The sequence below is a fragment of the Sinocyclocheilus rhinocerous genome, unplaced genomic scaffold, assembly GCF_001515625.1.
Source record: "Sinocyclocheilus rhinocerous isolate Xijiao unplaced genomic scaffold, SAMN03320098_v1.1 scaffold594, whole genome shotgun sequence".
In the NCBI taxonomy this organism is placed as follows: domain Eukaryota; kingdom Metazoa; phylum Chordata; class Actinopteri; order Cypriniformes; family Cyprinidae; genus Sinocyclocheilus; species Sinocyclocheilus rhinocerous.
The window spans coordinates 166,747-190,659 of NW_015645059.1; the positions used below are offsets into that span (position 1 = coordinate 166,747).

General features: G+C 36.4%; 2 protein-coding genes across 3 annotated transcripts in view; both read right to left on the bottom strand.

The window, feature by feature from the left end:
- The window catches only part of LOC107705217 (suppressor of tumorigenicity 14 protein-like), a 16,501-nt gene extending 7,484 nt beyond the window's left edge, over positions 1-9,017 (bottom strand). The window contains exons 1-7 of one of the 2 annotated variants that reach the window (XM_016508413.1): positions 8,742-9,017; positions 7,249-7,411; positions 5,892-6,019; positions 3,805-3,872; positions 2,085-2,275; positions 1,883-2,005; positions 1,299-1,518 (exon numbers count right to left, since the gene is read on the bottom strand). In XM_016508413.1, the coding sequence (XP_016363899.1) occupies positions 1,299-1,518; positions 1,883-2,005; positions 2,085-2,275; positions 3,805-3,872; positions 5,892-6,019; positions 7,249-7,411; positions 8,742-8,951 (1,103 nt within the window). In that variant the 5' untranslated portion in view covers positions 8,952-9,017. Of the gene's footprint in view, positions 1-1,298; positions 1,519-1,882; positions 2,006-2,084; positions 2,276-3,804; positions 3,873-5,891; positions 6,020-7,248; positions 7,412-8,741 lie in introns of those variants that run through there. The other variant, XM_016508414.1, reaches the window with a different exon arrangement.
- A 2,347-nt stretch (positions 9,018-11,364) lies between these two features.
- Positions 11,365-23,870, bottom strand: tmprss7 (transmembrane serine protease 7). Its single transcript, XM_016508416.1, has 18 exons — positions 23,567-23,870; positions 21,408-21,609; positions 20,170-20,300; positions 20,016-20,083; positions 19,588-19,781; positions 19,428-19,463; positions 18,142-18,370; positions 17,792-17,916; positions 17,599-17,711; positions 17,405-17,511; positions 16,856-16,992; positions 16,591-16,698; positions 16,377-16,484; positions 16,180-16,296; positions 12,929-13,127; positions 12,536-12,804; positions 11,742-11,878; positions 11,365-11,586 (listed from the first exon to the last, which is right to left on the bottom strand). Exons 1-18 carry the CDS (start codon positions 23,633-23,635, stop codon positions 11,419-11,421), a joined length of 2,517 nt encoding a protein of 838 aa, XP_016363902.1. The 5' UTR covers positions 23,636-23,870; the 3' UTR covers positions 11,365-11,418.
- Positions 23,871-23,913: the final 43 nt, after the last annotated feature.

The following is a 23,913-nucleotide window of genomic DNA, read 5'->3' on the forward strand; positions in this document are numbered from 1 at the left end:
AAAAAAAAAAACGGCATTCATGCACTGAGTAAAGAGTTTATATAAACATAAGTTTATATTATTTGTATGCTCAAAATGCATTTGTGATGGTATTTGATTTAAATCACACCATATATCATGCTCACATGTCTGGCCACTGACATCAAACCTGGTGTGCAACGTCATGATGCGGCATATTTGAATTTAAATGATATTTGAGAGCTACACCAGAGGTGTTCAGCAAAATTCTGTCCATTCCTCACAACAAACAATCATATGAATTCAGAAGACTTGAAATATACAATGCCGTTCCATCAAAAGTTGAGGTCAGTAGGATTTTTTTTCAAGAAATTAATACTTTTATTTAGCAAGGATGCATTAAATCGTTTAAAAGTAATCTTAAAGAATTTTATATTGTTACAAAAGATTTCTATTTCAAATAAATGCTGTTCTTTAAAACGTTCTACTTAACAAAGAATCCTGAAAAAAAATGTATCATGGTTTCCACAAAAGTATTAAGCAGATCAACTGTTTTAAACTTTGATAATCATAAGAAATGTTTCTTGCACATCACATCAACATATTAAAGTGATTTCTGAAGCATAATGTGACACTACAAAAAATCAGCTTTGTCCTCAAATAAATAAATTACATTTTAATATATATTAAAATAGAAAACAATTAAAATAAAATAAAATAAAAGTACCACTTTTAGGGTGCTTTTTTGCCATGTTTAGAACTTGACAGTTTCTGTTTCTATCATTAAAAAAGTATGGAGATTCTACAAAATATGTTTCTTTGTGATCCAAGATCACAAATGGGTTTGCTTTGACAGTAAATGACAGAATTTTTCATTTTTGGGTGAACTAACCCTCCAAGCATTGTAATTAAATTAGTGCTGTCAAACGATTAATCGCGATTAAAAACAAACATTTTTGTTTACAAAATATATGTATGTGCACTGTGTTTGTTTATTATGTATATATAAATACACACACATTTAGTATATATTTTGAAAATATTTACATGTATATACATTTATATACTTATATTATTATATTTTATATTATCTATAAATATATTTAATATATAAACATAACATATTTTTCTTAAATATATACATGTATGTGTTTGTATTTATATATACATAATAAATATACACAGTACACACTCATATATTATGTAAACAAAAACTTTTATTTTGGATGCGATTAATCGCGATTAATCGTTTGACAGCACTAAATTAAATCAATAACACCGACACGTAGAAAGATGCAAATGGACAAAAACTGATTTTCTCTAAGTGCTGTCCCACTTACCTGGCGATGATCTTGTTCTGAAGCGGCAGTAGGAAATCATAAGCAGACAGCTTGTTGGCAGAGCAGCTTCCTGGTGTCGCCCCTTGAAGTGTGAGAATGACAAGTCGCACGACGTGACCGGACGGCACCCGAAGCCTCCACTGGTAATACGGCTTCTTCGGACTGACAAGACTGAGTGTGCGATTGTTTCCATACTTAGCGTACAGGTCAAAAGACATGGCTGTTAGGCAGATGAGAGTAAGACATGATCAAAATGAGTAAATAAATCAAGAATACAACCAAAATAATGATTGTAGAGGAATTTTCATGACAGAATGATAGTATGATAGTGATAGTACACTGTAAAACCTGCCTGGTGGAAGGACTTGCATGCAGAGTTTACTCAGAGGATTAATGGGACATGGTTGCATTTGAACTGCCTTACCTATGCATGGTTTACTTGTGTTTTTCTTCACTCATGGCACGATGTATCATGGAGGATACAGAAGAGCTTAGTTTAACCAACGTTTGGCAACTCAAATGAGTCAGTGTTCATAAATCATGTGAGTAAACTCAGCAGGCTTTACAGTGTATTATGGTTGTACCCTGAAGCCCCAACTGCCACTTGCCACTCTGTAAAGAGTTTGGGTTCTTTATTTTTTCCGCTTTGTCATCAGAATCTTCATCGTCTTCATCCTCGGCATCACCACCGTTATCTGCATTCAAACCTGCAGACACAGGAACATACGTTAAGATGTTTTCATTACTTTGCAAAAGACAAAGACAGAGGGATGAAATGCTCTTAACCCAGCAGACGCAGTGTGTCCTCGTCCCTCTCCATGTAGTAGCGTTCCTCGTTTCTGCTAAAAAGGACCTTGTTGGTTCCAGGTAGACGCCGTTGCAACCGGGATGAGTTCACTCTCCGGAGTTCCTCAGCAATAGCGGGAGGAGCAGAGAATTTACTCCAGTAGTACACACAAAGACCTTCCACTCCTTCACTGTCATCAGGACACATGACTTTTAACAAGATGGCTTTATAGGCTTTGGATTTAAATCAAGTGGGGGAATGCATATATTAACAGGTGCCAAATGCATGACATAGAAACCCACAAATAATGATGCTGTGTAAATGACTACTAAGTTTGTGCAGTTGCAATGAGGCATCACACCTACACTACTGTTCAAAGGTTTGGGGTGTTTTTAAATGTTTTTCAAAGAAGTCTCTTATGCTCACCAAAGAGGCATTTATTTACATTTAGATGCAAAAATACAGTAAAACAGTAATATTAATAACAGTAATATTAGTAATAACTGTTTATATAATATATTTTCAAATGTAGCCTAATTTATTCATGTGATGCAAAGCTGAATTTTCAGCAGCCATTACTCCAGTCTTCAGTGTCACATTTGAAACTTTTGTAACATTAATAAATGTATTCATTTATTTAAAAAAAAAAAAATCTTACTGATCCCAAATTTTGTACATGAAAGCTTATTAGGTGCACGTTTAAACAGGATCAGGTGGAATAATGCCTGATCAGGTCATCCTAACAACACCTTCATTCAAAGCTACAAGAAAAAACACACACTTAGCATTCTGTACATTTCATATAGCATTGAATGGCACCAGATCAGAGAATAAAGGCTATTGGTATTCTGTGCCATCACTGACAGACTACAGAGAAACCAGCGCACTGAGTACAGCAGACGACCTCGAGTGATCACATTAGAGCAGGACTGGCTGTTAAGAAAAGTAAAACACATTACATTTACTACTTGTACTACTTGAACAACAGCTATGACTATAAGACAAAGTGCTGAACATACTGCAAGACAATTTCAGTGTTGTTGGTAACTAAAACTACAACTAAAATAATAAAAATAGTTTCTGTTAGTTGAAATAAATCTGATATGAAACAAAATATACACATTAGATGAAAAATTTAAATGTTACTTTGGCAACTATAAATGCTAATTTAAAACATTAATGCATACTATAATAGTATATAAATAAGGTAACACTTTATTTTAAGGTGTCCTTATTACACGTTACATGTCCTTACTATTATAATAACAATTAATTATACATAATTACATGCAAGTAACCCTAAGCCAAACCCTAAGCCTAACTCTAACCATATAGTAAGTACATGTAGTTAATCAATATTACGCACTACTTAAATGTATAATTACACTGTAACAAGGACACCTTAAAATAAAGTGTAACCATAAATACTACTAAAATAACACTGGACTATTGTGGTCAATGTTCAAAGTGGTGTCACAGTTTAAAATGTCCTTACTATCTGACTAATATCACTGCAACAGAACAGATGTCCTGAGAAATCACAACTGTCAGTGCAAAACAGCAATAAATAAATAAATAAAAAATAGAGATGTAGGCACTTTTTAGCCAATCAGAAGCCATTTTGTGTGCTTGCACATAAACGCAATGGATTTAAAAAAAGGCTTATTTTGATGTAGTTTATAAACATACTGTGATATTTGTGTTCATGTACAGACTCACCTAAATGCAATAATTCCTGAGTGCTGGTAATACGTGCTCCATGGTGAAGAATCATACAACTCTGAGAACTTAGATCCACGGCACATCAACCAAAAGGAAGTAAAGAGATGATAAAAAAATTACCATGACAAACATCAGCCGCTATTCTTTTTCCGGTCCCACTTTATATTAGATGGCCTTAACTGCTATGTACTTACATAAAAAAATAAGTACAATGTACTTACTGTGTTCATATGTGACCCTGGACCACAAAACCTGGGTCCGGGTCACATATGGGTCAATTTCTCGAAATTGATATTTATACATCATCTGAAAGCTGAATAAATAGCTTTCCATTGATGTATGGTTTGTTATGATAGGACAATATTTGGCCGAGATGCAACTATTTGAAAATCTGGAATCTGAGGGTGTAAAAAAAATCAAAATATTGAGAAAATCGCCTTTAAAGTTGTCCAAATGAAGTTCTTAGCAATGCATATTACTAGTCAAAAATTAAGTTTTGATATATTTACGGTAGGAAATTTACAAAATATCTTCATGGAACATGATCTTTACTTAATATCCTAATCATTTTTGGCATAAAAGAAAAATCGATAATTTTGACCCATACAATGTTATTTTGGCAATTGCTAAAAATATACCCCAGCGACTTAAGACTGGTTTTGTGGTCCAGGGTCACATATTATATTGAAAAACACTTTTGCTGCTATTGAGGTGGGATACGGGTAAGGTTAGGGACAGGTTTGGTGGTATGGGTAGGTTTAAGGGTGGGTTAAAGTGTAAGGGATGGGTCAACAGTGTAACTATAAATGTACAGTAATTACAGAAATTAATTACAGATGTAATTACATGCAGGTATTTTTGAAAATATAATTACAATGTAAAAGCATGTATGTATAAGTGCATTGTATCAAATGATTAATTAAAATGTAAGTACATCGTAGTTAAGGCCACCTAATATAAAGTGGGATCCTTTTTCCATTCTCAAACTATTCTGAAAGCTGTAAACAAACCACTGATAACATCTACCAAGGTCATGAAGTTTCCGCCTGGTATAAACAGTATTTTGAGACATCTCAGTGACATCAGAGCTACGGAAGGCGTGACATCATTGAAGAAGGTGAGACATCAGTGGTCCAGGCGAGACCTGCAGCCTTGGCACAAAAGCGCTGTTCTTGTGCGATTGGCTTTGAGCAACAAGAGCTTTGGGCAACAAAAGTGCCATTGTCCAGGGCTCAATGTCATCCCGAAGCGCTGGATGGAAGGGGCGGGCGGCTGGTTTAGAACTAGTTTTATGAGCAAGAGTGCACACTTGCAGGCCGTCAGTTCTCACAATTGCATTCGCTCGATATTAAACGGGATTACAGCCACGACACAGGTTACGTTTAGCCTAATTAGAGCATCGCGCCAGATGGGAAGCCACACTTGGCCGGCTTCCTCATCGGCCTCTATTAATCTCACGCCTAATGCAGACACAAATGCCAACCATTCCCATGATACTGGCTTTTTTGGCCCAGACTTTCCTACGCTCTCTTTCGGTGCCCTAAATCCTTACTTTCTCTCTCTCTCCTGGCCTACTCTGTCCCCTGGTCTACCTTTCTTTTCTCTGCTGGCTGCAGCCTCTCAGCAAAGAGGTACAGAGCATCTGATTGTGTGAGAGGAAGGCCACAGACAATGTTTTTATTGAAGGACTGCTCTTCCTCTCACTCAGCCTACCTGGGCCCTGTCCCTCTCACAAACACCGTTCTTGTCCTCGGCCCTGAAAAGCCGCCGTCCTCTGGGAGCCGGTCTCACCGCGCCGCCTCACACCAAGCTGGGCTCCGGTTACAGCTGGCTTTACATTTAAGAGGGCCACAGAGCGGCCGAAGACTCAGCAGAGCCTGCTTTACATTTAAAAGGGTGACAATGAGGGACGAGCGCACCACTGGACTTGCAGCTCTGGCGGACTATGGGTTTGAAAGTGCCAGGGCCGAGCATCGTTCCTTGAGTGCTCTCTGGAGAGCGGCCACATTCCGGAGAGATCACGGAGAAACCGGCTTTGTTGCAGAGGGCGGCACAGAGAGACTGTTATGTATGTTTATGCTTACATAATGGCTTAGCGCCTGAGACTGGAGGCGGAACTGTGTAGACGAGGGGTCTGCCAGGTCTGGAGAGAAGCTGAGGTTGGAGAACTCGATGCTTCCTCCAAGGTAGAACACTGAGAGCGATGGAGAGGCTGCAGGAACAGGAACACTTATATGAAGAGATGATACATTCAGAGATAACACAAAACATTTTAAAATGCTTTAAAAAGTTTAAATGTTGATGAAAATTATCTGTACTGTTGGATTATATAACAAAATATCAAATCAAGTGCCGTTTATTTTAAAGACAGAAGCACACAGATACTTTCAAGCAAAATATTTCACAAAAAAAGTTGTGAAACACTAAAATAGGCTGTCACGCAATTAATCATGATTAATCATGTCCAAAATAAAAGTTTGTGTTTACATAATATATGTGTGTGTACTGTGTATATTTATTATGCATATATAAATACACACACATACATGTATATATATATACAGTGGGTACGGAAAGTATTCAGGCCCCCTTACATTATATATAATTACAACATAGAAAATATATACAACATTTTTTTAAATATATACATGGATAACATGCATGTGTATGTATTTATATATACATAAATATACACAGTACACACAAATATATTATGTAAACACAAACTTTTGTTTTGGATTAATCGTGAGTAAATCGTTTGACAGCCCTAAAAATAATACATACACTACAAATATTTTGGGGGTCAGTAAAGTCTTTTTTAGAATTAATATTAATATTTTTTTCAGAAAGGATGCATTAAATGCATTAAATTGATCAGAAGTGACAAGACATTTCTAATGTTACAAAATATTTCTTTTTCAAATAAATGCTGTTCTTTTTAACTTTCTGCTTGTCAAAGAATCATAAAAAAAAATGTATTCACCGTTTCAACAAAAACTATTAAGCAGCACAACTGTTTTCAACATTGATAACGGTAATAAGAAATCACCAAAATCAGCATATTAGAATGATTTCTGAAGGATCATGTGACACTAAAGTAAAGACTGGAGAATGGCTGCTAAAAATTCAACATTGCCATCACAGGAATAAATTACATTTTAAAATATATTTCAGTAAAAAACAGTTAATTTAATTTGTACTAATATTTCACAATATTACTGTTTTCACTGTATTTTTGGGGATCACATATATCACATGTATTTAAAAACATATCTAGCAGCTCAGTGTATATGCGTAGCCTATCAAACAAAACAGGAAAATTTTCAAGCTCCCCTTGAAGAATCTCCTTGGACGGCCAAGGATGAGAGGCTTGACTAGCTATACTGGAACATACCAGATCATAATCGCAGCATTCCTCTACAGCACAGGGTCTTAACTTACATGCAAGGAAATGGAGAGTCAGTGCAATGGCAGCCGAGAGAGGGAGGAGGGGGGAGGTTCTCAGTGCCCACTTACTCCATGCCCTGCAATTCGCTCTCTTGCCTGCCGGGCTCTTGATGCTAGATGGACTTGACCTCTGGGTGGGTTTCGTCAGAAAGTCCTCCTAAACACAAGTCGAGAAACTTTGCCTTAACATCACTTGTTGAGACAGCATAGGCCTACTACTCGTAGTCATGATCACTATCGCAACCTTTCTGTCACCCTACAACACCCTATGTGTCGTATTTGATTGGCTTCCTGCCGCATCATTCTAAACATCTTTTCATTAGGAGGAAGGGGTCGCGGAACTAGGATATCCTGGTGGGATTCCCCTGTGGAGTCGCACAAATCCTAATTTGAGGGTCTGCTTTCCCACGGCCCCTCTCAGCGGTGTCAGCACTCCATCTTTGACAAGCACATTCATGAGACTATCAAGACCAACGTTTAGACACAGGCAACCCGGTGATTAAAATAAAATTTTCAATTCATTAACACAGCTGAAATGAGCTTAAAATACCTTTTGTAAATTTGTATGGGAGAGAGTGAGGAGTGTTATAACACGAAGTGAGTTGTAACACGTCAGTTTAACCAATTAGAAACTGGAAACTCTTAAAAATAAAGATTCCAAAAGGGGTTTTCACAGTGATTCCATTGAAGAACCATTTTTGGTTCCCCATAGAACTTTTCAGTGAATAGCTTTTTTTCTTAGTGTGAACCATTTTTTTCTTAGTGTAAAGAACATTGTAAAAATCTAAAGAAACTTCCACTATAAAGAACCTTTTGAAGAATGGAAAGGGTCAATAGAAATGGTTAAATGTTCTTCATGGAACCATAGATGCATATGACCACCATGTGAAGGCAATTTTGAAAAAGTATAATTTCATATATAATCCGAGTCAGCATGTTCTTTTGTATATGTAACATCCATGCAAGCTTGTTAAAAAACAAAACTAATAAACTTGTACTTGTATTGCACCCACAAAGATTTGCACAGAATATAGACCTGCATTTGCACCAACTGTGAGTGACTAACTTACAATTAGATATGATTTGTGTATTTCTAAATATATTTCTATTTGCTTTAAGATAAAATGTGTTCTTTTTTCATTTGATTTTAATCAAACTAAATAACATTTTCCCGTATTTATCAGCTACAAATTAAAATACATTAATTAATACTATTCCTGTATTTATCTGCTACGAATTAATGTACTTTAAAACGGGAATAATATATCAAAGTTTGAGACTAAAAACAGATATAGGCTACATACATACGTTTGAACAATGTTTCCCTCACACAATAGAATGAATCATATTTTATAAGTAAGAATAAATCCATTGTAATCAATTGTAATGAAAATAAGACGCCAAAGGTACCCAGAAGCATCATGACAGTGTTGAATTCGCTCTAGTCGCTGTGTCTGTGCCTGCGGTGCTGATGGAGGGTCTCTTACCTGTGCAGGTGCACCGGCGGGGGCGCAGGCTCCCAAACCAGAGACGCTGTAAACTTCGCAGCTTCTGTTTTTGGGAAAAGTCCTCATGGCCCGCTCTCGTATGGCTCCGATGCAGCGATACAGAACAATACCTCGGGCAGAGAAATCAGCCCGCAGACGTAGTGCGATCCCGGAGAAACCCGACCTGAGCGGGTCTGGCGCTGCGAGCATTCACTCTCCGTGTCCCTCCGTGAACAGGTGCTGCACGGCACCCAGCATGCACCGCGGCACAAAGGGAGCACTATGAGCAGGTACAATCCACATAGCCATCCGTGCGACAGAAATTGTGGGCAAACTTCTCCCGTGGTGTGCGTGTGCCATGGGCCACAATGGGCAGTCTGATGTTACATGATTAAAGCGTCATTACATTAATCGCGGAGAAGAATGTATCGTTACAGCGGTCCGTCTGCTGGGGATGAAAAGCATCAGCGCATAGCTAAAATATTTGTTTAAGAGGAGTCGGTGTGGATGAAATATCTCCCTGTTGTTTCCCCCGTGTCTCACGTTACGAGCCAGCGAGGCGTGCAGCCTGAGAGCAAAGTGGACTCAATATATCCCCGTGTGCTGCACACTGTATTGATTACTAACTATTCCTAGGCCAAACTGGGACATTTTCCTTCTTATGAGAGTATTTACTGTATGTGTTGTCATTCTCGATGTGGATGGGGGTGCTTTTATTTTAAAATCTCAATATTATTATGGCCATGTGGTGCTCGTGCATATATAAACGAATAGTGTAGCCTATTTGAGACAAATTAATGAATGAATAGGACAGTTGGACCTGAAATAGGCTACTTCTAGGAACAAAACGAACACTGTAAAAACAATATTAAAGCACTACTTACACTATTGTTAATAATCATTAATACATATTTTATGATATTTATTAATATTGGATAAATAATTAGCATATTTTAGCCACAAAGTAACATGTCTACTTATTGTTTAAGCTCTCTCGCATTCATGGTGCCACCGCCAGTATGTTGCCATGGGCAACGGTGAAACTTCATACAAAATATTTTAACCCACATAAGCTGCTGCAACTGACCTATCTGAGATAAGTATTCCAGAAATTCGTGCAATGAAACTGTTGAATGAATTATTAATAGTTATTATTATATTAATATTATTAACCATGCTGAGAACGCTAAAACTAGACTAAGATGGTTGGCTGGTCTTAGTTGTTTTAAGTTGAAAGTAGCTGGTTATAGTTGGCCTCCCAGCCTGGCTAAGATAGTAAAGATGGCCAGCTAAAAAAAATAAAAATAAAAAAAGTGGTCAAAACTCAAAACCCCTCTAAAACCATCCTGCAAACCAGCTATGACCAGGCTGGAAGACCAGCTAATATATGCCATTTTTAAAATATATAGGTCAATATCACTATAGGGTGCCTTTTGGTGTCCTGTACATAAATAACTCATTTGCCATGATAACTTAACACATTTTTTTAAATAAAAATGTAAAATTAAAGTTTTTATATTCATAACAAAAGCATTACTTGGCTCTTTAGATACATTTTCTAGATTTTTTTTTTGTTTTGTGTAAGAGGATGTGTGTTATTTTGCTATATTTAATTATGTGTTTGAATGATAGTAGAATATTGTCAAATCATAAAATTAAAAAAATTTGTTCTCCTATTAATATTTAGTTAAATAAGAGATTACTCAATTTGAGTGTATTGATCATTTGGTAATAAAAACAATATTTTTATTTAATAAAAAAGAAGAGTTTGTCCATGTCCCTTGAATGGTTTCTTTAAGAAAAGGTCATCCCCTTTAGTGACATCAAGACAACAGATTTTTTGTTTCTTCAGTGGCGGGAATTTCAACAGCTGAGGTGAATAATTTGATTTGTATTAGTTATCTATTTTATTAGTTATCTATTATCTATTTTGTAGTAATGTTGTCATTTTATTAGTTTTTATGTCTATATAGGCTTTTTATTAAGTTTTAGTTGTATTTAATTTGAGTTATTTCAGTACTTCAACATACAAAATGGAAATGAAATAATATATATATATATATTGGATGTATTTATATATATGTACATGTATATGTATATGTGTGTGGCTGTACATACACATATGTAGTTGTTTTTTGGTGTTTGGCTTAGTGTTATGCTAGAATCATTATTATACTCATACCTTTTGTTCTTTTTATTTTAAATAATAATTCATTTATATCTATACAATCCAGTGTGTTCAATAGCTAGGTGTGGGGGCAATAACATGCAAAAAAAAAAAAACGCATCCAATTATCACAGTTTTCTCCAAATAAGAAAAAATACACAAAATTGTATGAGTTTCTTTAAAAACACATGGTTTACATAAAATCTTTTATGTATTTGACCCATATAATAATTTATATAATTTAAAAAGGTTTAATATGTATATAATATATAGGCTAGTATAAATGTTAACTTGTTTTTTTTATTTGGCAGGAATTATTTGTAATTGCTGAAAAAAAGACTACAAGTAATGTATTATTCAAGACAAATGTATTATAATGGTGTTACATGATTGACAGACTGAAGTAACACATTCAGCCTATTTGCTGTGGAACAGTTGAGATGACAAAGGCTTGTTTTGAGTGTATGAAATACATAATTCATTGTAAGGTGGATTTATTGGCTGTGCATTTCATAAGTTTTGAATATGTCTTTGGATCCAGTCTATGAACTTGGCCACTCTGGTGTAAACTCCGGGAAGGTTGGGTCTGCCACAGCCGGAACCCCAGCTCACAATGCCCGTCAGAAACCAACGGCCACCCGAGTGGGCTTGACAGGACAGAGGACCACCTGAGTCTCCCTGAAATCAAAAATTAGTTATGTAAAAATCCAAAGAGACAGCTCACTTTCATCACGAGAAAGGCTAGTCCTTTAATAATGCTCTGAAATGAGATACTAAGCTTATGTTCGGTTCATAAAGCAGGAACCAGTCCAACGGTTGTTATCTCCCCTCACCCGGCAGGCATCCTGCTCTCCTGAGGGCACACCAGCACACAGCATGCGGGGTGATACAGCACCATAGCTTCTCTTGCATTCACTCTGGCTTATAATGCTAACTTCTGCCTTCTGCAATACAGTGGGAAGAACCTTATCTGTATAAACAGGGAAAAAATACCATTTATATGCCATATATTATAAAAAAAAAAAATGTACTAAGAGACATATAAACAAGAGAAACCGACTCTCTTTTTCTAGTTTGAGTACCTTTTAAAAGTTTGGGTTCTGTAAGAGTTTTTTTTTTTAAAGAAATGAATACTTTTATTCAGCAAGGACAAATCAAAACTGAGAGTAAAGACATTTAGAATTTTACAAAAATTCTAAATGCAAATAAATGCGGTTCTTTTGAACTTTATACTCATCAAAGATTCCTGAAAAAAATATATAATAGTTTCCACAAAAATATTAAGCAGGACAACTGTTATGACAACATTGACAATAAGTCTCTTGAGCAACAAATCAGCATATTAGAATGACTTCTGAAGGATCATGTGACACCGAAGACTGGAGTAATAACTGCTGAAAATTCGGCTTTTTCATCACAGGAATAAATTACATTTTAAAATATATGAAAATAGAAAACCGTTTTTTTAAATGGTAATAATATTTCACAATATTACTGTACTTTTGATCAGATAAATGCAGCCTTGGTAAGCATGAGAGACTTCTTTCAAAAACATTAAAAAATCTTACTGACCCCAAAACTTTAAATGTTACCGTTACATCATTTGTCAATGTTTTTAGCTCTTTACCCTGTTCAGAACGATAGCCCCAGCCGGTGACCCAACAGCGGTGTCCCTCAGTGAATGTCTGTGAAGGGGCCGGCAGACAGATAGGCTGGATATATTGTTCCAGACTGCTGGGCCAGGCCTTCTTCAACTGCACAAGGGCGATGTCATAGTCAAAATTTCTCGCATTGTAGTATTCATGCACAACAAATCGACGGATCTCGGCCACATGCTTGGCATTGCCCTGGTTTAGCATGCCTAGATGAGCCGTCCACATACGTGGATCTGCCAACCTGAAAGCATCAAAAATCACACATGCTCAAACTGCATTAAGTCCAGCTCATTGCTGCTAACAAAAAAGGTATTAAAGTTTGATATTCAGTCATTTATACTGTAGGTCTACCTGACATTTCTCACCTTTCTTTGCTGAAACAGTGCGCTGCTGAAATGAGCCACTCATCAGAGAGGGCCGATGCTCCGCAGTACAGCTGACCAGAAAAATGCATGCTGACCTGCCATGGCCACTCCCCCTCCAGCGCATTGATCCCGCCCACAATACGCTGCTGTGTGGCGGCACTGTCAGATCCACGCTTTGAAGGGGTGGGATTGCCACAGGCTACAAATTATATGGAAACATATCAGACACAAAAAGATTATATACTTTGCATTAGTGTACAAGCATATGTAAGACACAATATGTAACAATGTAAAAATGTGTGACTGATAGTGACTGAAGTGTCAAGAGCAAAAAAACAAACTCCCTGGAATCAAAAATTGGTTATGTAAAAATCCAGAGAGACAGCTCACTTTCATCAACGAGAAAGGCTAGTCCTTTAATAATGCTCTGAAATGAGATACTAAGCTTATGTTCGGTTCATAAAGCAGGAACCAGTCCAAGTATCAAAATTTTCACAATAATATTAAGCAGCAAAAACAACTGTTTTCAACATTAATAAGAACCATTATTAATTACTGAGTATCAATGATAATAGCTAAGCATTTTTAAATAAAAAATTTAAATTATAATTTTAAATAATATTTTAAAATGTAATAATATATAAAAGATTTATTTTTAGCGTTTTTATTAGGATAGGACAGTATATGAGACAGGAAGCGAAGTGCGAGAGAGGGGGTGGGGGCGTGATCGGGAAAGGTCCGTGAGGCGGGACTTGAACTCGGGACACACGAATCGCAACTGCACTATATGTCAGCGAGCTAACCACGAGGCTATATGTGCCAAGAATTATTCCAAACTTTTGACCAGAAGTGTATGTTTGTATGTGCATAAACTGCTCAGTCATGACAGGTGCATCTGATCAGCCAAAGCCATTAAAATCAGAGAGCGTTCAGGAGCTTGACTCCTGTAATCGCCCTCTGATTCAACTCCAACACACACACACACACACCAATTACCAAACACAATTTCAAGTCGACCATTGCAAAAAGGTCAATAGATCATAATAATAGCAGCGATATCATCATGGGAACATGAGGGCTATTTTGGGTTGAATGGCTAGCCAGTCATGCGTAAAAACTGGTGGTCCTAAATGAACTTTTGGAGTCTCTTTGTAGGATGAGGAATTTGCCTTGATATTTAGCATCAATCAGACGTGTATTTCGGTTTTTTGCTCTTGCTGACATTTTTTACTTGTACTTTTATTTTATCCCTCTACGTGCTTTGGTTTTCTTTGCAATATTTGGAATCACAAGTGAAGAACCAAAGTGTGAGTAGGGAGAAAATAAAAGTGTAAGCAAAAATGCCAGTGACAGCAAGATAATTGTAGCAAAGAAAACATCATTAGGGCCCGAGCACCGTGGTATTGGAATTGCTCAGATTTTTCTTCTTCTCCAAAATGAATTGCATTTTTGAGGGCCTAAACATGCTTGAAAAGTGGGTGTGGCAAAATGGCTCAATAGCGCCACCTATAAAATTTCAACGAAGTTCCTCTCGAGCTATGTTTCACATACATGTACGAACTTCGGAAGACACATGTAACACACCAATACCTACAAAAAAGTCTCCCGGTAAGTAGTCCGAAACCCAACTCAGTCTGTTATTTTGAATTTTCTCTGCAAGTTTTGTGCCGTTTTTGCCATTTTCAGGCGTTGTATTTTAACTCCTCCTCCTAGAGATTTAAACAGATCAACACCAAATTTGGTTAGTGTAATCTAAAGCCCTTTGTGACGTTAAATTGCGAAGATCTTGAGTTTTCATTAAAGGGCGTGTCCGTGGCGGCCTGACAAATTTCGATGTTTCGCCATGAAATAGGAAGTTGTTATAATTCAGGCAGACAATGTCTGATCTGCCCCAAACTTCACATGTTTGATAAGACTCCTGTCCTGAACACATGCCCATGCCCATATTCAGTTATAGCCATAGCGCCACCTGCTGGCAACAGGAAGTGGCATGTTTTACGCTCTATCAAACTCCTCCTAGAGATTTAATGACATCAACATTACATTTGGTCAGTCTACTCTAAAGGCCTTTGCAATGTGAAATTGCGAAGATCTTGAGTTTTCGTTAAAGGGAGTGTCCTTGTCTCGCCATGGAAAAAGAAGTTGTTGTAACTCAGCCATACAATGTCCGATCTGCCCCAAACTTCACCACGTTCGATAAGAGTCCTGGCCTGAACACAATTAAATGGCCAATATTCTGTTGTAATCATAGCGCCACCTGCTGGCAACAGGAAATGACTTGTTTTACACTAACTTAAACATGCAATGTCCAATCTGCACTAGACACATGTTTGGTAAGAGTCCTGGCCTGAAGACATCTAAAGACATTAACAGTATACATATACAGTTATAATCATAGCACTACCTGTTGGCAGCAGGATATGTCATGTTTTACACTAAAGCTGGGTACACACCACAAGATAATCGGGCTGATTTTGGGCCAATTTCTCCCCTTCCGACAATCCTAGGTAATGTCCCGATTGCCTTGGTGGTTCTAAAGATTATCTTATCAGATTTTCCTGTGGTGTGAGGTGTGTTAAGAGTGACTGAATCTGCTCGGAAGAACATTGGAGGCGCCCCGATCGCAAATTGTAAATATTCAACATGTTGAATATTTACAGTCTGCATCAAACCTTATATGTTTGATCAAAGTCCTGGCTTGAAGACATCTACATGCCAATATTCTGTTATAGTCATAGCGCCACCAGCTGGCAGCAGGAAGTTTGGCACATATAAATGACATATTCCTCCTATATTTACCACTTAAAATGCATATTGCTTACCGTTCGCTGTATTCCTAAAGCCACCGAGTGGCGGTGAGCCCGGGTGCAAGGACCCCTTCAACGCTGCTTGCAGCAATTCAGATGATTTTGCGTGGTTTTTAAAAAAAAATATTTTGTACATTTTCTTGTCTTCAGTTTTATAATTAATTTTTATTCTTTTTAAATCTGTGACAGCAATACATTGACATCAGATTGACTCCATATTGATAACTCTATATGAATATGGATTTGAACTTACCATACTGTTGATTGTTTGGCTCATACGAGATTTTAATAATAATAGTGGAATTCAAGAATAAGACTAAAATACCCTAAAACAGACATGAATGGTGTTCAAACTATGACAAATATGTTCTGTCTCTCTATATGTCTACAAACCAATTTGATGAGTAACACAATGTTTATGGATGTTACTACAGTAAAACTCACCACAGTCCTTCTCGTCACTGCGGTCGTAGCAGTCGGGTAAGCCGTCACATTTAGCATTTTTCTTAAGAATGCAGGCTCCATTGCCACATTGGTAACTGACTCCAGAACAGCTAGTCTCTGCACAGCCAACACATTAATCACTGTACAAACAATTAACGCATCTCAAAGTGTGAATTTTTAAATAGTTCTCACGTTACCCTTAGTACAGTTGATCTCATCTTTACCACTGGAACAGTCCATCTCTCCATTACAGATGTATAATGGGTGCAAAGGGGATGAACCTCCACAGATTTTAGGAGGTTTAGCTGTTGAATAAAGATAACTGCTAATAAAATGGTGAATTTTGACAAAATTTTCATAGTTTCACTATTGTAGAACTACTGGGTTTACATGATTTTGTGGTTAACATACAACAAAAAATCTCATCGCTTTCATCCTGACAGTCATCCAGTCCATCACAGCGCCTGAACTTCTCCACACACAGCCCTGTGGAGCACAGGAAGTGACCCTCTGGACATGCTTGAAAAAAAAAAAAAAAAGAACATTTGGTGCCATGAGTCATTTTAGTGACTTATAACATATTATTCCTTTGTTCGTAAGTGAGAATGTACTACTGATGAAAAATGACGATGGAAATTGTTCTGCATTTCCTCTGTTTCGGCAGCATTGTTCTTACGCTGGCTGGTGTTGTAGCTGCTGTAAGTGGCACTGAAGGGTTGGTCAGCATTTCGTGAGCTGCAGCGGAAAACCACTTCAGGGTTTTGCGCAGGAATACGGAAGACGGTTGAATGGTCAATGTAATTTCCACAGTATCTGTAAATCAGTTGCAGTTATTTCTATACCAGCTCAAAATGTTTATAATCAGTCTAGAACCTGATAAATATGACTTACTATCAACATTAAAGGAACTGTTCACCAAAAGTAACTATTTTATAGTCACTATTTACTCACAATAATGTTGTTCCAAATCTGTTTGACCATTTTCTGTGGCAAGACATTTGGGTTGTTTGGAACATTTTTATGGATCTTTTTTGGTGTTTTGTCAGTGTAAACTATTGTTGTATGGAAAAGAGATCTTTAAAAGATCAACTTTTTGCTTTCACAGAACAGTAAAAAAGTTACTGGGGGGGGTGAACTATTCTAAAAAATATATGGTATTAGTACACAAATTAAATGTACTTTAACAAAAAAATCTAAAGATAATTGACTCTGAAATATCACTTACATAATCTCATTGACTTTCCACCAGCCGTGTTCACAGTTTTGCAAGTCTTTTAGTTTTAGCATGTAGTTCTGGAACCTGAGAGCCACACCAAGAGCACCACTGGGCATCTGTCACAAAAACACCCATTTGTCACATGAATGCTGTGGATAATATTGCTACTACACATTAAAAAAGCTTTTGATTGGGTGCAGTACCTGAAACATCCAGGTGCAGGAGCACTGACGGGGCAACAGGCTGGGGTAGAATGGGCTGGTTATCACTCCAGCATCACCTGGGCCAGTGGGTAATGCTATCATATTCATGCACTCTGTGTATGGGAAAGATGAAAGGGCCTCAGGATCACAATCAGACATACAAACATACAGATACTTTAGTCAAGGGACTCACGCTCTTCCATGAGAGCCTGGAAGAGTCCTCGGAAGATCTTGTTGCCTTGAGTGAGTCTGAAGGAGAGCAGCATGACATTGGAGGTGGAGACCAATGAGATCGGGGCTGACACTGATTCACAAAACCTTTAAAAAGAATGCATCGAAATGAAACTGATCATCTCAGTTTTTTTGTCAATTACTTTGTCTTCCAGTTTTTCCCTTGACAATCTGTTCTGGAGCATTTGAATGTGTTGCAAAACATCTACCATAAAATGTGTAGATGTTCTGGAATGATTTCCCCTAAAATCCAAAAAAAATCTTAAAAGTTATATATCCATAGGCATATAATAATAAAGCATTCTACTCTACCTGTACAGAATCATGCCTCTCATGGGAAGCAGAGAGTCATACACGGTGAGGGCATCATAGACGCAGTCACTAGGGTCAATGCGAAAGCTCTTCACAGTGAGACGGATGACAGAGCCTGGAGCACTTGTCAGTTTGACGTAGCAGCTCAAGCCTCCCCACGAGGAGAACACATTGAGGGGAATACTCACATCAGGAACACCTGCGTACAGCTTATCCACACACTGAGAGCCTGGACACACAGAGAGATGATAACAGCACCCATCATACACAGCACTGCAATAACACAGTACAAGGTTCTGTTAATAAAAATAGACATTCAAAAAGTCTTTGTTTGTGCAGGGTTGGGTAAGATTTAGAATTTAAGAATCACAATTTAAGTGTGAATTTGAATTGAACTGGCATACAGGATCTTGAACTGGAGTTGGTTTTTTATGAAATTCATTAGTCCAATACAAGTTTTGAGACAAAACATAATAAATACAATGTTAATAAACAAATTCACTTCCTAAAATGAATATTGTTTTTCTTTACTAGAAATACTATATATATATATATATATATATATAATTTTATTTTTATTTTTTCACTAAACATTCAAATCAATTAAATTAAAGTATTACATCTATTTAACTTTATATAACATTTATTCAAAAAATATATAAAAAATAAATATTGACATCCATGGTTCCATTTGGAAAACTTGGATAAATTAGCATTCTAAAAAATGTGTGTTTTTTTTTTTTTTACACCTGTTCCATTAAATGAAATTTAATTGAAGAAATATGTACATGTACCATTCAAAGGTTTGTGGTCAGTACGATTTTTTTTTTGTTTCAAAAGAAAGTAATACTTCTCTTCAGTAAAAAAGGATGCATTAAATTGAGTTACAGTTTAGAACATTTACACTGTTACAAAATATTTAAAAAATTAATGCTGTTCTTTTGAACATTCATGAAAAAAAATCATGTAAAAAATTATCATAGTTTCCACAAAAAGTTATTTTGTAATAATATTTCAAAATATTACTGCTTTTAGCACAATAGGCTTCTTTCAAAACTATACTGACTGATATATAAAAATATACTGACCGACTCCTAACTTTTCAACGGTAGTGTATGTTACATTTTTTCAAATTCAAATTGCAATTTTGCATTCTTTCGGCTACCTTAAATGTAAATTCAAGTCAAGTTCTGGAATAAACTAGAATTTAAAAATAAAAGCAGTTCTGAATTGTGCACAACCTTAGTTTGTCATGTTTATGTACTTATCAGTTTTGACTGACTCACCCACAGCTGTTGATGTGTAATCTGAGCGTAAAGCAACTGGGAAAACAAGAAAACAGAAATTGAAAATGTAAATATTTTTTGAAGCTGAAATTATTCACAAAAGGAATATGTGCACAAAATGTAACATAATGTAAAGTAGGTTAACGGTGGCAGAGAATACCATTAACAAGAATGGAGTCGATGTCCACAGGAAGGCCCTGCAGGAAGCCCACTGAAGACCGGTTCTTCAGACTCATGTGCACAGAGTCTTTGAGGATGGCACTCACACAGTCCTCACACACCGATGGAGTCTTCAGATGCGGCACCACGAAGATCATCCAGAAATGCACCAGTACACCACCTTGATTGTTATTACTGAAGACGTGAGGTCACAGATTACAGTGTGAGATCTCAAGTATTATTTACTGAAATAATATTTAAATATTATTATTGAAAATAAATAGTGACTTCATGTTGACTTTAAATGTGAACTTCCAAATGAAACATGTCAAAATAGCAAATTAAGAAGTGCAGACTTTCAATGGATACTTTATTGAAATTATAAACCTTCCAAATCTTCCTAGCAGAGTAATACTGGAGTGACTGTACCTCAGATCAGAGATGACGGTTTGTTTGTAGAGTCTGGACACTGATGATGTTCGGTATACGCTGGTTATCTTATTGGATTAAAATATTAAGGTGAGGGTTTTAATGGTTTTTAAGGCCTTTTATTCTTATGACATATTTATGCTGTGTCACTCACCACATGCTGAATGCGGTTTGCCATGGACACAAACTCACTGGAGTCAGCATGCCGGTACTCTGGTATAAACTCCACGTTGGCAACACGGAACATACCAGCAAAATACACACCACTGTTGCTCTCTCTCCGGACTACAAAACACAGAGTTCACATTTCAGTTAAACTGTGGACATAATTTTGAATACCCTTGTGGAAATACACTTTTAAACAGAGTGCTTATTACAGGAAAAACAATATTTTAAAAGAATAAGTGCTACTGCTAACTGAATGTAATGTTTTTGGACCCTTAAACCAAATTACATTTGTTTGAAAAATGATCAGACAAATGTACTGACAAGCAATGTTAAATTAAAATATACTTTAATGTTATTTCTACTGAAACTTGCATGTCATGTATTTTAATATGATGGATGGCAATGATGAATTTGAAATGAATAAATTTTAAATATATGAACTTTAAAGGGGTCATATGATGCTTTTTTAAAGATCATTATTTTGTGTATTTGGTGTAACAGAATATGTTGACATGCTTTAATGTTCAAAAAACAGAATAAATTTTTTTTTTTTTTTTTTTTGCGCACAAAAATTATTCTTGTAGCTTTGTAAAATCACGGTTGAACCCCTGATGTCACATGGATTATTTTAATGATCTCCTTGCTACGTTTCTGAGCCTTGATCGTGTAAGGATCCTTGCTGTATGAGAGGGTCAGAGAGCTCTCAGAATGCATCAAAAATATCTTAATTGTGTTCCGAAGATGAACAGAGGTCTTATGGGTTTGGAACGACATTAGGGTGAGTAATTAATGACCGAATTTTAATTTTTGGGTGAACTATCCCTTTAAATGCTTATCAGTAATGATAAATATTATTATAATTATTTACAATAATGAACAGTTAAAATTATAATTAAGTCAACATTAAAATAAGTATACTTATTTAATACATGACATATGATTATTAATACATAATGATTGAAAATGTACTTTAAATTAAAACCCTTATTTTGACATCATTACAAAGCACACTTTTTAAAAGTGTATTAAGAAACAGTCATGAAAGTTTCTTTAAGAACACTTAAGTGCCCTTTTATTTCTTAAATATGATATTATCAAGTAGTTTATTTTAGAATATAAACTTTCAAAATTTGAAGCACACTACAAGTGCACATTCAGTACAATTAAGCACACTTCTTTTTCACAAGGGTATGAACAGCATATTCGTGTTTGTGTTTAGCTTACATATAAAAACCCACAGAAGTGACCACATTATCACCACAATGACAAACACCACCACTGTGATGAGGATGGCCAGATTCTGTAGATCCAGTATTGGGTTTTTCTTCTTTATCTTTTTTGCTCTTCTTCTGCGTCTGTTGTATCTTCTGCATAGTTTATTAAGAGTTGCGTCCACCGTAGCTACTTCCACGGATACATCAGCTACCTGAAACCACAGGTATGTATCACATTCTGATCTGATGTAACACTTGCACAAAAAAGCCATCTGCTGTTAATGGAGAATCAACAGTGTGATGACCTGGATTATGGTGATTTGCAAGAGTACTGTTATAACTTTCTGATAGTTTTATTACCCAATGCAAGAGTCATAAAGATATCAAACATTATGGCACCAAAGCGCTGTTGTCATTTCAGGACTCAATGTCTTTCACGTTTCTTGAGTAAGACATCTATGTCGATGTATTTTTAAGGGTTCAAAAGAAAAATAAGTGGGAAATTAGTGGCTTCAGTTTTGGACTTAAGGTGTGTGTTGTGGCCTTATCACAAACAGATATTATTGCAATGAGTGGTTAGAGTTACATGGTAAAGTCACTCAGTAATTCTGAGAGAGATCCAACTGGGTTACAAAATCCACCTCACTCTGAGCTCACAATGACCTAATGGGCAACTGCCTCAGTAATTCCCCTCACAATAAATTATACAACCAATTACTGCAATCTTTATCTATCCAGCCTGATAGATGCATTTAGACCAGGGTTTTCTAGAATATAATATGAACATTTTATGTCTAAACTACACTAGTCAACATTTGAAGTGGATCATAATGACCTTTATGACCTTTCCTGACCTGACCTTTCATCAAACTTGTCCTAAAACCTAAATCCAAAATGTGTTATTGTCTTAGGACAACTATGATTAACTTTTTTGAGCCACTTCAAATGTTGACTACTATATTTTCATTTCATTTTTATTTCATGGGGTCATCCACTGGTGTCAACATGAACATTAAAAAAAAAAAATACAATCAAATTATCCCATACTCAAATTTAAAGTTTACAATAACTTACAAAAGAGTGTGGTACTGTCATTTTTATTAGCATGGTAACACCAGGGTGTTTTTTTGAAGAACCTTGCAATAGGTTACACTAATTAATTAGAGTGAAACCAAAGGACAAGAGTCTACAGTCTGCACTGGTCGGTTGTGTTTTGCGACCATCACCATGAGTGTTGCGTCCATTGTGGTTGTCCAGACATACATTATTTACACGATGTCATCCCATCTCGTTCGCTGTATTTAATTTACAACGAGATAACATGGTTTAAAAGTCTTTCCAAGACTTACTATTTTTCAGACAACCGCGAATTGTTTTATTTGACATCAAGTAAATTTCATGTTCGCCTCCTCAAAATTTATTCGAAACTCAAAAATGTTAAGTTACATAGGGACCGTCTACGAAGTATAAACGATAAAGGCAGAAAAACGTGTAATGGCTCTGTCACAATTAATTAACAAGAGCAAAGTTAAAATGTGCACACACGCAGAGATATTCTCTTTCATGCATTTTTGGTATTTTCCTTTGTGTAAATTATTTGTGTACACGTTCAATGACAGAGTCATTAAACATTTTTTGCGTTAGTCAGAGCCCACTTTACATACGGTCCCTATCTTTCGCACCCTAGGAGGTATGGTGAGGGAAGTTAAAAATATATATTATAATGATATGAGATGATAAAGTTAGATTAACTTTTATGCAATTATGTATTCTAAGAATCAAATTAAGTTTTTCAAGTCTATCTGACAAATGTCAAACAAAGGTCAAGCCTTTAACTTAATAGCCGTCTCTAAATTCATAATTTCAGCAGAGATCAAAATGCTTTACCCCTCACAGAAACGACCATGGTGACTGCAGTTTACGATAAAATAACGTAGTTACAGTTACTGTTATTATAATAAAAATATAATTTTAAAAATCACTGTGCAATCAAAAAACATGATACAATGTATCAAAATATACTTTTCTTCTTTAGTGGAAGGATATCCCACACTATTTTACATTGTGATTTCGCATTAACAACAAAAACTAAAGTGACTCGTGTTATTTTGTCGGAAACGATGGTTATCATAGCGATATTTAAGGAGTTCAGCAGCATGAATTACTCACACTTGTGGCGTCTTCTTGGGCCGCATTATCCTCGCTCCCCTGAGCGCTTTCTTCTCGCGCTGTCTCCATGGCGTACAGTCATTCATTTGGACCGGCAATCTTAAATGCTCGGATCCAATCCGGCATTGTTAAAACTGTTTTCCCCAAAATACCTGTTTGCACTCTCAACGTGAACGCGAGCAGCGGAATGAAGGCAAACGACACGAGGCGTTTAGTTTCCACCTAACAGTGTAACTGTATCCAGGCAGGTGTGCAGACAGTGAGCCTTGTGTTCACTTATCCTATAGATGCATTCAGCTCCTTTGTACCATAGGGACGACCTTAACTTATATACTATATAAAAATCA